We start from the raw sequence: 12,928 nt of genomic DNA on the forward strand, positions 1-12,928 counted from the left end.
CTGGCTCAAGCAGTAGGCCTCCTCTCCGTGATGATTCAAGCCATCTTTCCAGGACCTCTTCACTATCGGGTCTTGCAGCGCCTCAAGGCTGCTCACCTTCACAATGGGTGTCCCTACTCTCACAAGGTGTTTCTTTCCGATGAGGTTTGAGAAGTAATTCAGTGGTGGTGAAACCACATGGAGGCCTGGAATGGCCGTGCGATCTTCGGGTCGGCCCCAGACTAGGTCATAGAATCTGATGCCAGCAGGGTAGGCTGGAGGGCCAGATGCAGCTCCTTTTCTACAGGAGGCTTGTGGTCTCCAGAAGAACAAGAATTACATATCAACTGCTTAGAGCTTCTAGCAGGTTCCTTCACAGTTGAACGAGAGATTCGATCCAGTCATGTGTCCTTCTGAAAATGGACAACATCTTGGCGGTCTGCTAAATCAACCACTTAGGGGGTATGCGGATCAAAGCCCTCTCGGACCCCGCCGCAGGGTTTTGGCAGTATTGCTTGGACCATCAGGTGTCGGTCACAGCGGAATACTTGCCCAGCCGGGAGAACTAGGAGGCGGACTTCCAGTCGCACAACTTCAGGAATTCCAGTCTTTATAAACTTGACCCGGAGATATTTGCAATATTGAATGACCGTTGGGGTCCTTTCTCAGTGGACCCGTTTGCCTCGAGAGTAGACCACCAGCTGCCTGCTTCTTCAGCTTGAGTCCGGATCCACTAGCAGTGGCCACAGATGCCTTCCTCCAGGACTGGAGCGAGGAGAAGGGGTATGCTTTTCCCCCTTCGCAATGATCACAAGGACGACATCACAGATCCTGAGGCAAAGGGCTGAGATGGTTCTGATGACCCCCCATTTGGGGATCGCAAGTTTGGTTTCCAATTCTACTGGAAATTTCCGCCCCAAAAAAATCTCGGATTCTTTCCTGGGATTCTCCAATCATACTCCCCCCCCAAATATCGGATCCTCCTATTGAATCCGGACAAAGTTCCACCTCTACTGATTCAAGGGAACTTGTTGAGGCTCATGGTGTGGCGGATTACAGTGGACGATGCAAGGTCCCTGCCCTTTCGGAAAAGGCTGAAACCTTCCTGTCCAAGGCCTGCTCGGATTGTACCATCAAAAGATACAGATCCGCATGGGGCAGACGGTCCCGTTGGTGTATGCAATGGAGCCTTAAATCCCCTGGTTGCAGATGTAGTAAAAATTCAATTTCTTTTGGCACATTTAGCTTCTTACAGACCGATAAACACCTTTCGGTCTGCCATTTCAGCCAGCCATGTACCCATTAACGATGCGGCGGTGGGGGAACACCCCCTAGAATGCAGATTGTTATGAGGTATCAGGCTCTCTCTACCACCGAAGCCCCGCTACTCCGCCCTCTCGGATGTGAACCAAGTTCTCAATTTGTTCCTTTCCTGGCAGCTGAAATGTTTTCTGTCCAGAAAGGAATTATCTGCCAAGCTAGCTATGCTGCTCTGCCTCATCTCTTGCAGACACGTCTATGACGTGAAGGCATTAGACTTCACAAGCAGGGTTTTCTCCACTAATGGGGTAACATTCACACTCCACAGAAGAACAAAATGCCACACAAGAATCATAACTTACCCAGAATTCCCTGACTCTCCCAAGCTGTGCGTTGTTCAATGTCTGAGAGCTTATGAGGAAAAGACGGAAGAGTTTCATCCTCCGGGGAAGAGACAGCTACTCATTTCACTGCATAAGCCTTTTAAGGCGGTTTCTTCTCCCACCATAGCTAGGTGGGTTAGATGGGTGATGCAGGAAGCCGGTATTAACCATTGGAGTTTTGGCCTCTAAAGCACTTGGCTTGGGTGCCCGTTTGGAGGATAACCTCAACACGGCAGATTGGTCTTCGGACTCTACCTTTAAGAGGTTTTACTTCAAACGAGTGATGGACATGGCTCACCTTGTGGTGAGCCAGCTTTAAACTAGCATAATCCTCACCTCCAGTCCCGACATAGAATGAAAAATTTCCTAGCAATCGTAACGGAAAGTTTCAATTCTATTAAGGACTCCGAGGCAAGGATTATCCCACCCTAGGGATTCCGGAAGATTGCCCTCCCCGTATAAGAGTAAGTATTCCTGCTTGAGTTTAAAATTGTCTTGTCGGACGCACATGGTTTGATGGCACAATAACTGCTTTCCCTGCAAATTGTGTTCCACAGGCCTAAATTTAGTGTTTAAGTGTTCATATAGTGACACTATCCCCTTGTCTTTGTATGATCTGACGGAAGTAAACTGGATTCATGATGGTAATCCATCGGCTGACTTCGCGAGACGAAAGAGAGTGACGGGCTAGTAAAGAAAGACCATGTTGGGGCTTATGGGCCTCCTGATTGGATGTCTCGGGATTGTTCTCCAATTGGATGTTGTTTTTTCTACTACATGTTCCCAAGTGTTCATGAGAAACATAGTTTATGTTGTCTTTTAATAATGGTTGCTGTTGAATAAAATGTGAAGAGAGAAGGCATAATCCTCGGCTCAGAGTTCTTAATAGAATTGAAACTTTGTTACAATAGCTAGGACATTTTTCATTCCTATGGATGTGGTCCAAGGGATGAAGGTTGCTGAAAGTGCTCAATGATGCTGTGCGTGCAATATGGTCGTCCTGCGGCTACTCCTCGGTCCAGTGCTGGTAGAAGTCCAGTTGCCCCTGGGCTACCAGTCCCCCTGTATCGTTGCCACGGCCAAATCCTTCCCTGGGTGAGAACTCTGCTTTCAGGTGACCAAGCAGCACTCAGACGACTCACTCTGGCTCAGTGCAACTTTGAGTGTAGGGTCCTTATCTCTGGTGCAACATGGTGGCTGCTTGGAGATTCTGGACTACCAACTTGCCCCAGCAGGCTTCTCAGGTGTTGTTGCCCAATGACGTGAACAGGAGGTCAGACAACTGACCCTAGGAGTCTCTTGGCTTTTGTTGTGCTTTGGAGATGACCTCTCCACGAGCAGGACACAGTAGGCACAGTTCCTCATCTTTGATAGCTACCAGGCTCAGCAGGCGCAGTCCACAATGGTGCAGTCTCTGCCGGTTCCAAAGTGCAGCAGGGCAGTCCTCCTTCAGGTTCAGTCCAGATTTGAGTTCTTGGTGCAAATGGTGCCCTATTTATGCTAAAAAAAACTCAGTTCTTCCAGTAAAATATACAAGGGCCCGCAGAATTTGAGACAGTCACCATGGTTTACCCTCAACCTGCTAATACTGAAGAAGCATTGGAAGCAATTAGAAAGGAAATTGAGGAGGCATTATCCGGAAGAGAATAGGTGTGAGTACCAGGAAGCAATCAGACTTACTTACTCCGAGATTAGAAATGCCCAGGTAACGCACTATTCCACAAAGATTGAGAATGTGTAAAACTCACATGGTTAAATATTCTCAATTCTTAAAATTATAAGTGGAGGTGAGATCTGTCCAGCCACACCTAGAACCCTCAACTATCCACTGCAATGAGTTAGCCTTGTTCTTCCCAAAGAAGATTTCATACATGTATTCATTTTTTCCAGGTAAAGCTATGCCCTTTGTAGTTTCCTCCCCGTTAATCTGCCAAGATGTCAGCCTTTTGGCTGTTCCCCCGATTTTGCACAAATAACTCTTAACCTTGCTCAACCAAGAGAAGTCAGGATCTCCATTTGATCCAGACCCCCTCCACATCTTAGCTCAAGGTCCAGTGATTATTTCTCAAGTTCTACTACAATTAGTGAAATAGTCATTTTCCTCAGGCATAGTTCCCAAAAAATGGAAACACTCAGTGGTCAAACCTCTTCTGGAAAAAAGAAATCTTGACCCTCGTGCCTGGGTAACTATAGGCCCGTCTCCCTGTTGCCAGGCATATCCAAACTTCTGAAGAAACGCGTTAGCCACCCTCTCTTTATGTTCATCGAATTTAAATCTTCTCCGCTACACCCAAACTGGATTCATACCTTTACATGGTACTGAGATTGCGCCGCTATCCGGAACTTAAGGCCTGAGACAAATTCTTAATCAAGGTAGCTCAGCAGCGGCCACTCTACTGGATGTCAGCGCAGCCTTCGACACAGTAGAAAGAAAAATTCTTGTCAAAAGGCTTGCGGAAGTAGGGATAGGTGACAGTGCTCTGCAATGGTAAATCCTTCCTCAAGGACAGGACTTTTAGGTGTGGGACAGAGAATGTTTTTCCAATATTTTGTCCTTAAAACGTGGAGTACCTTAGGGTTCCATAATAGGTCCAACTTTGTTTAACATTTACCTGCGCCCCCGAGCAAAACAAATTCAGTCCTTTGGCCCGTCTACAGTGTCATATTCTGAGGATACGCAATTAGTTGTATCGATTACTCCAAAACAAGGAACTTACTGCAACCAACTTGTCCCCTATCTTAAAGAGGTATCCGACAGGATGGCCAACAGTTCCCACATACTAAATGGGGAGAAGACGGAGCTTATGCTACTAGGAAATAATAAAGTTGAGAGAGAGCATCTCCCTTGGCCTGAAGGCTTAGGAGCTGCTCCAACTCCAAAAAAAACAAACAAAAATGTATGTGCAACTGGTTAGATGACAGGCTTACAACAGAAGCACATACAACCCCACTAGATGCAAAAAGCTTCAGCACTCTCACCAGATCCTCAGCCCCCTATGGCACAGAGACTCGTCATCCAGGCCCTGATTATCCCTCGACTGGATTACGAGAATCCCCTATATTTAGGTTCTCCTCACTATGTCAAGAAAAGGCTACAAACTATTCAACCTCGCTGCTCGTCTCCTCTTCAAAATCCCAAGGCACCGATCAACAAGGAGGGCCCTGGCTGACCTTCACTGGTTACCTATAGAGCAACGATTTCAATATATATGATGAGCATCACCCACAGGGCTTTTTTTCTTTTTTTTTACAGGAAGGGGCCTCAAATTCTTCATGTTCTGGTTGAACTTTACAACCCGGGCAAATCTCAAAGGTCCTTTACTCTTTCTCTTGTAACAACACCCAGTATCTGTAGTTCCACATTGGGTGGGCGTTCCATTAAACATTTGGTATCTAGACTCGTTAACTCCTTGCTTCTCAAATTGTGTCAGCTGGACTCTATATAGGTCTTCATGAAAGCTTTTAAGACATGGCTTTTCTCTAATCTTTCAGCGCTCAGATCCTAGCTGGGCTGTCTTGTGACCTGCTGGTTTGATTCAGCACTGGGAAGCCTCCGGGTTGCCATGCGCTCTACAAAAAGACTAGAGTAGCTTAGATTAGACTTGCTCTTCAAAAGGTGGCTCGCCTTTTGAGCCAACACCCATGTGGCTTCCTGCAGAAAGGAGGCAACACCTATTTCCAGTGCAGGCCCCTATTGTATCCTTTCCTGGGATTGGTTAGCACATCCCTTGGAGAGCAGAATGCTGTATGGGATTCAAGCTCCTTGTGTAACCGTTAAGGGCACAGGAAGTTGAAGGCAACAAAGTGGAAACTTTGTAAAAGTTGCACACTGTAACTTGTCACATTAATTGCAACTTGAGAATTTAGCCAGGCTTGATGTTATGACTTGTCGGATACCTTAGAGTACCAACTTTGGTTGCACTGTTCAGGAGTTAGCACAGCTAAGGGGTCAGCATGTAACACTCCTCGCAAAGTCTTTCCATAGGAAAAACTAACATTTTGCGTTTTTTACTGCCAGAACAAATAAAATACATGTTCTGCCCATGAAGCATGCTGCCCCTGCCTTAAGGCTCAGTAGGTCTGCCATAGGGGTGACTAACATGTTTCAAAGGGACATTTGACTTTGCCATGGCTTAAAATGGCAAAGTCGGGCTAGCAGTTAGAACCTGCTATTCTAGTCTCAATGGCGGACTGGAAGATTTTAGCTACCTTTGTCACACCCAGGTAAGCACAGCCAGTGCTGCAATCCCTGGGGTGTCCCTCAAACTTACAGGCCCGGGGTACCATATACTAGTGGCTTACAAGTAAATTAGTCTAAGCCAATTGTGTATAGCCAATGTAACATACAAGCTTTAGGAACAGGGCTAGCAGGCCTCAGTGCACTCTTAAGAGTCGAAAAACTAGCATCAGTCAAAGAAAACCTGGGGGTGACCATACAAAACAAAAAGAGGCCTTTCTTTACAGTTACTCATTAATTCAATCACTTGAATCACTTGTCTACTCGCTCATTCAGTAAGTTACTCAAACATCATACTGATGCTCAATTGTCCACTCAATCACCTACTGAATGGCACACAGTCACAATCCCATAGTCATCTAATCAATCAATCAGGATTTATAAAGCGCGGCTAATATTCTTTTGATGTTCAAAAGAGGGTTGTGGGGTGCACTCCTGTTTCTTCCCATTAATTCATGAAATTTCATTCTTTGTCCATCATACTCCTGGTTTGTGTGTTCGTCGGTACTGTGCCATACCCAAATGGCACCCAAATTAGTAATAACGTGAATAGAAGGGGCAACATTTTGCTCCAAACCGGCCTCACAGCTTTTTACAATAAACGCTGTTTTGGATGAACCCCTGCACTTGTCGTGTTTAAGCAAGAGGTCCGGATGGGCACAGCCTTTACACTAGAAACTTGAAAATGGCATAACATCCCGCATGTGGACTGAAGGAAATGCTGAATATTCAGAATGATACACAGAGCATGGTTTACGTTGACAAATATTGGTTGAAATGTGAAGGAAATTAACTGTGTGCCAGAGTGGCGCTATGCAGCTGTGAGGCCGGTTTGGAGCAAAACGTTGCCGCTTCTATTCACGTTTATATTCTTTTGAGACATCCCAAAGTGTCTCTTAAGAAGATCATGAATGACCCAAAACCTGCATCATGGGTGAGTTTGGTGTCGCACCAAAGAGAGAATTTGGCAGTTGTGAGATCTTTACCGTTTCAAGCATAATCAGACGTCCTCACCAACATGTCAAAGTGATGGCACAAGTTAAGCATAGTACAAATTACGTTTGCCCATTTTACCCAATTAGTCGGCACCAATGGATAAAGGAGATCTTGTGAGAAATCACTGTTCAAAGTGGGGCAAAAGGTTTAGGATGCATCAATAGTTCAGGGCAGTTCGTATAGAGGGCTTGCTGAAGAAACAAGTGGGGATCGAAGCTCTAGTGTGCCTTATGATAGCTGTGATAATAATGATTTAACCATGGCTATTATTATGGTCATAATTACATCATGATTGTATTTAAAATGTTATTTCTTTTGTGTCATACACTACATTCCATATTTAACGCAGTTAATATCCAAACCAGGTCTTTTGAACGGAAGTCGGTGATTTCATGTCGTCTGTGGTGCGCTCTGTATCATAGCGGAGGTGTATGAAGGGGTGAAGCTGTGGCTGCTTATCTCACTATTAATTGGCAAATGTCGGTGTGCTTTTTATCTTAAATTTAACGTCACTTCAAACTGATTTAAAGACGTACTTATGTTTTTATATGCGGTTTTGTTTGTGGGCTCAGTAGGTAACCATAACTTTCCTTTCAAACAAAAACTGTGCAGTAGAAAAAACACCAAAACAAAAAAGTACCCCCAAAACAAATTACTCAAAAGGACAACTTAGGGTAAGACTTGACAATGAACAACTGCTCACTAAAACTGAGCAGCCAGATCTTGAATAATACTGAAAGTACATACAAAGACTCGCAACACAACTCAACGATAGACAAAATACCAATGTCTAATGGGAGGGACATATTGAAGGCTTAGTCCAAGTCAGCCTGTGCTACTTAATCTTTCCTGATCATGTCCAAAGTGCAGTGCACACCAATCAGCATCTCTAATGCAAACCACAATGGGTGGACTGAAAAAGCTCAACGGCAGTGGGGGAATCCTAGTACATCCGAACACACAGGTGAGACCTTGAATGCCCACACCTCTCTCTGTTAACCTGATGTACTAAGTCAGAAAAGTATCAAAAGTGGAAATCTCGGGATATCCTGAAGGAATACACTATAGAATGTTACACCTGAACCCAACGCACATTCAATCCTCTGGGTATTCAACAGAACCTAGCCTTCACACTTGTTCTGATGCAGACCACAACATTTTTTTAAACATACCTTCCTTGTGCTGGCTACGCTGCTGTACATTTTGAATGAAGGGCTGAATTCAAAATAACCCCAATGTGATTGCTTGCCTCTTCAGCCCCTGGACTTCACTTCTACTTTCCTATCCCACTCTTTATTTAAATTTTCTTTATCTCTGCCTGTCAAAATTCAGTTTAGGAAATGTAAGAAGAGGCATAAACCGTGGTTTAAAAAAACATTTGCTGGGGGTTGAACTAAATAACATAACTGGGAAGTACAAGGGTATATAAGGCATAAATTCAAAATGCCGTTAGAGACACAAAAAGGGGCTGGGTGTGCACATTAGTCTTTAAACTCCCAGGTCTTTTGCCAAGTTATACGCTCCTCAAGAGCCTAATCGAATGACATAAACCCGCAGACACACCCAGAAGTGATAATACTGTCACCACAGTTGTTAGGCGCAGTATTACCCCAGGATCGCGTTTTACAGCATTCTGATGTCAGTGTTCATCACTGTTTTACGGTGCTACAATGCAGCACTACTCTCAATTTGAGTGGTAAAAATGTTTTAGCCAAAGAAACACACTTTTTTATTTTTTTTTGCAAGTAGTGCAGTCTTGTAAAAAGGGATAGGTGTTTTCAGAGTACACAAGAGTCACATGTAGTAAAATATTCACATGTACGAGTGGTGGCACCAACTACCTTCTTCCAAGCATTAGGGAAACATGATTGGAAGTCAATTTGCTGCCCTTTGCCTTTTAATTCTCACACTGTAACAGACTTCTGAAATAATTGAACAAAAACCAAGGAGTACCTGTGAGGTGGGATGCAGGGCACAGAGACAACAGGAGCAGCAGCACGCTTTTCAGCAAGGATTTTTCTTGCTTTTTTCATTTTTATCCTCGACTTTGCTTTAGCTTTCTTGACTTTTTCTGAGCTCCAGCTTTTGCCATCTTCTTCGTCCTCATCATCCTCTTCCTCCTCTTCACTGTGTGAGAGGTCAGGAAGCTTACGAACTGATCCAGGAGGTGTATGAATGTCACAGTAGGCAGTTTTGCGCACACTGAAAGAAGTGCCATTGGCCCCCGTCTCACGCACAGGCTCCATTTTCATGTAGAGACCGGCTTGTTGCGCGCATGTGACATGGAAGGCAGTGTAACAGTTTGCTTTGTGGCACTGAATGCAGGCCCCTGAACCGCGTTGCTTACAAATGTAACAGGTGAGCTTCCACCTTGCAGGTGGGATATGTTCGATACTATCAATGGGTTCCAGAAACACAGTGTTGGCAAAACAAACCTCGGGAATCCAAAGTGCACAGACAACATGCGCCCAGCGCCCATCGTCTGTCTGTTTGAAAGCACCACCCTTATTTGGGCACAAGGCACAGTCCACTGCCCTGGAAGGGGACTGAAGGCATCTCCTGCAGAGCCATTGTCCTTCTGGGATGTAGGGCACACCATAACACTCCTGGTGCACAGCCAGGTTGCACATGTCACAGAAGAGAATGACGTTGCTGTTTTGGCATTCCCCATCATTGCAGATACAACAAACTGCATCTTCGTCAATGAGGGAATTCGGATCGCCCTTATTATGGCTTTCGAAGTACGATTCCTTCTCCAATCTATCCATCAGGTACTCAAATATCTCCTGGGGGATGGAATTCACCCCTTCAGTCTTCCTTCTGTCATTCATAATGTCCAGCCATATGTAGTCCTCCTCATCCATGTCGTACTCCACATCCTCATCAAGCTCCTCTGCGGACTTCTCAATGTATCTAAGAAGCAAGAACAAGAGATCACATATAGGCATAGGCTCAGTAGAAGGCATTGGACAGCACATGTCTGCCTTATTCACAACTGAAGGGAAGCACAACATTCAGCAGAATATGGATTTTTCCTTGCCTTCAACAGCTCTTTGAAACACCATGCAACAAAGATTCAATTGTGTGTCTCCCTCTCAGGAGCCACTTCCACTCCAACAGCGCTTCAAGTTGGAGGAAAAGAAAATATTCAAGATGGGAACTATTACTGGTATCCTCATTACATGGGTTGCACAGACTTGACATTTAACTTCCTTGCGACATATGATCAGTGTGTACCAAGAAATAGGAACATAAAAAATGCACCATTTAATACATGAAATAAAAATCTTAATTGAGTGAGAACTTTCTGCTTTTATTTGAAAAAAAGGTTTAGGTGCAAGAGTGGCTTGGTGCATAAACCTTTCAACATTGAGAAGAGTACAAGAGGGACATTTGGGGGTCAGAAAAGTCATGATTTACTTCATTGCAAGGTTTAATTTACTCCTCAGTATGTGTATATGGGCGGAATAGATGCTACAGTGGGGCCATAAAGGTCCCAAGTAATACATATAGGTGGAAATATTTACAACTGATATAACACATTACCATACATTTTACTCCTTACACAATTTAAACACGCACATGGGAAGGGTGAAAGGAAAAATAAAATATTTTGCAGGATGTGACTGCAAAGCATCAGGCAGATAGTTTTCAACTTGCGCCTATTAGATCCATGGGCAGACAGCTGCTCTGTAGTTCTAAAGTGTGTGGTTAAATGAGTTAAAAGTCAGAGCTAAAACAGCCATTCTTTTTCTCCAAAACGTCCCCATTTTTAGATGATAAAACCTAGGAGTTAGAACTGAGTGACATACAAAGAAATCTCTTTATAATAATTTCTATCCTTTCAAAAATTAAGTCATACCAGATTTTCAGAAATCCCCCCAGTACAACGTTGAAACAGAAGGCTGCAAACATGCACCAACAGACAACCACCAGCATGCCGCACATTTTGAACATTTTCTGCAGTCAGCTCTGGAAAATAATATAAATCCTTGTAAGTCGTCGTTGGCTCATTTGTCATGAATGCAGAATATTACCATTCCACTGCTTCCTTCGAACGCTGGCTGAAATAAAGCTGCTGCTTTGGTGAATATATGTCTAATTTTGGAAAGATGTTTTCACTGAATTGGAGCTGATGAGATCAGAAGGAAATCTAGATAAGACATGGTAAAATCCACTGAAAAACGTGCGTGTCACTAAATGTTTTAAATTCAGATTACAAACCTTTATTCTTACCACATGCTGCATCATTGCCATGACCAGGGTACTGAGAAAATGCAAAACTGTGGCAAGGGCGTTTTCCACATAGAACCTGCTACACTAGCAACAGAAACAGTTATATGCTGCACACTTTGCAGATTCTATATATTTTTTTATTCTATCTCAAAGGGGTGAAAAGTTATTAATACCGATGCACACGGGTTGCAAAGTGGCAACAGGCACTTTACAGAAATTAACTGGGCACCTGCTGTTGATTGCAGTAATCAGTCCTATAAAAATGGGACAATATTGCCCATATAGCGTAAACATTCCCATCTGATATACTTTTGATGAAGGTGGCGGGCTCGTGTCTGCAGCAGGGATTACAAAATGTCAATAATTAAATGCAATTCAAGTATGTGGAGAGAATGCTCCCGTTTTTGTCAATTCTATGTCATTACTAAAACAATTTCAAATCCATCTCACAGGCAGTATTATCAAAGCTGCAGCTATTTCACCAAGGTACAGGGACCCAAGAAGAACCTTAGCATGGTCCATTGCATCCCTTTTTAAAAGTCCCTCTTATTGAATCCTAAAGCGACTCCTGGCAACATATGTAATAAAAGTGAAATCTTCTATACTGTTATGTAGAGCGGTTTTCTAATAGAAAGTGGGAAAGCATAATTTGCCTTTCCTCAAGGCACACCCAAGGCAACCCTCCCGTACAATTTGCTACTCAACTTATGCCTCATTGTGGTATCACTGGCCATGACCCTCGAAAAGTCTTCACTTCATTGCATTTCAAAGCAAATTCATTTTTCACAAGGATATCTATAGAAATATAATATATATTTGTTTACTCCAATTTACCATCAAAGCCGCCGCTCTCTGAATAGCGGGTGCAAAGGCTCACGAGGGCGGGAACTCGTGCATTCATTTCTCAAACCTCCACAAAGGAACGCCATGCACTCTCTGGGCTTTCAATATTTCTTTAATCACAAGTCACCAACAGAAAAAATACTGACAAACGCGTTTCGCCTGACTCTGCTTTGTCAATGTCAGTTCGTCTCAGGTTCTGATTTTACCTTTTAACATGATTGCATTGGATTGGACGTTTGAGGCCGCATGGAAATAAAAGGAGACTGTGCCTTTACATATACATGGATTTTCATGGGGAATTTGTCTGCCATTTTTTACTTTACCACCTATTCCGTGGTTATTCCAGTGTTCAAACCACAAATCACCAAGCATTGATCTATATACAATTTCAGTCTAATTCAATTACTTTTGATTTGATTATATACTCTAACAGCAGCATTAGTGATCTAAAAATGCAGAAAATCACGTGTAATACAACATTAATATAATGTACTGAATGTATAAATTAACTCACATTATAGTTATTAAGCCCCCAAACGGGCTCAGGAACCTTGGGTTACAATACAACTAATCTACATTAATTGCTATTAATGATAGCAATTCATCTAATAACGTTATTGAGCCCTCAATGGGCCATCCATTCATCATAGATTAATGTCCTATTTTCCTTCTCGGTCCGTGCTCAGAAGGAGCATTCTAGTTTAATACATTCTAAAAAATTCAGTTTATATGTATTGTACCCTTAATGTATCTGTTTGATTGGATTCCTTTTTATCTATTGAATGTATAAATTCATTCAAATTATAGCTCTTAAATTGTAATTTGAGCTGGTTAGTATCTGTCTTGCAGTGCCAGTGTGGGAAAAGATATGAGGGAAGTAATGTCCACCCAGCAAAGAAACAAGTGTTGGAACACTATCAGGCAATCAATAACCAGGACACCACGTACCCGGTGGCACGACATTTTGCAGAAACACATCAAAGCAGAGGTGACT

General features: G+C 43.3%; 1 protein-coding gene across 1 annotated transcript in view; it reads right to left on the minus strand.

Moving 5' to 3' along the window:
- Positions 1 to 12,928, minus strand: part of BRPF1 (bromodomain and PHD finger containing 1) — a 214,595-nt gene that overhangs the window by 191,089 nt on the left and 10,578 nt on the right. The window contains exon 3 of the mRNA XM_086939380.1: positions 8,809 to 9,768. Coding sequence (XP_086795506.1) covers positions 8,809 to 9,768 — 960 coding nt within the window. The remainder of the gene's footprint in view (positions 1 to 8,808; positions 9,769 to 12,928) is intronic.

This window comes from Lissotriton vulgaris, chromosome 9, assembly GCF_964263255.1.
Source record: "Lissotriton vulgaris chromosome 9, aLisVul1.2, whole genome shotgun sequence".
Lineage (NCBI taxonomy): Eukaryota > Metazoa > Chordata > Amphibia > Caudata > Salamandridae > Lissotriton > Lissotriton vulgaris.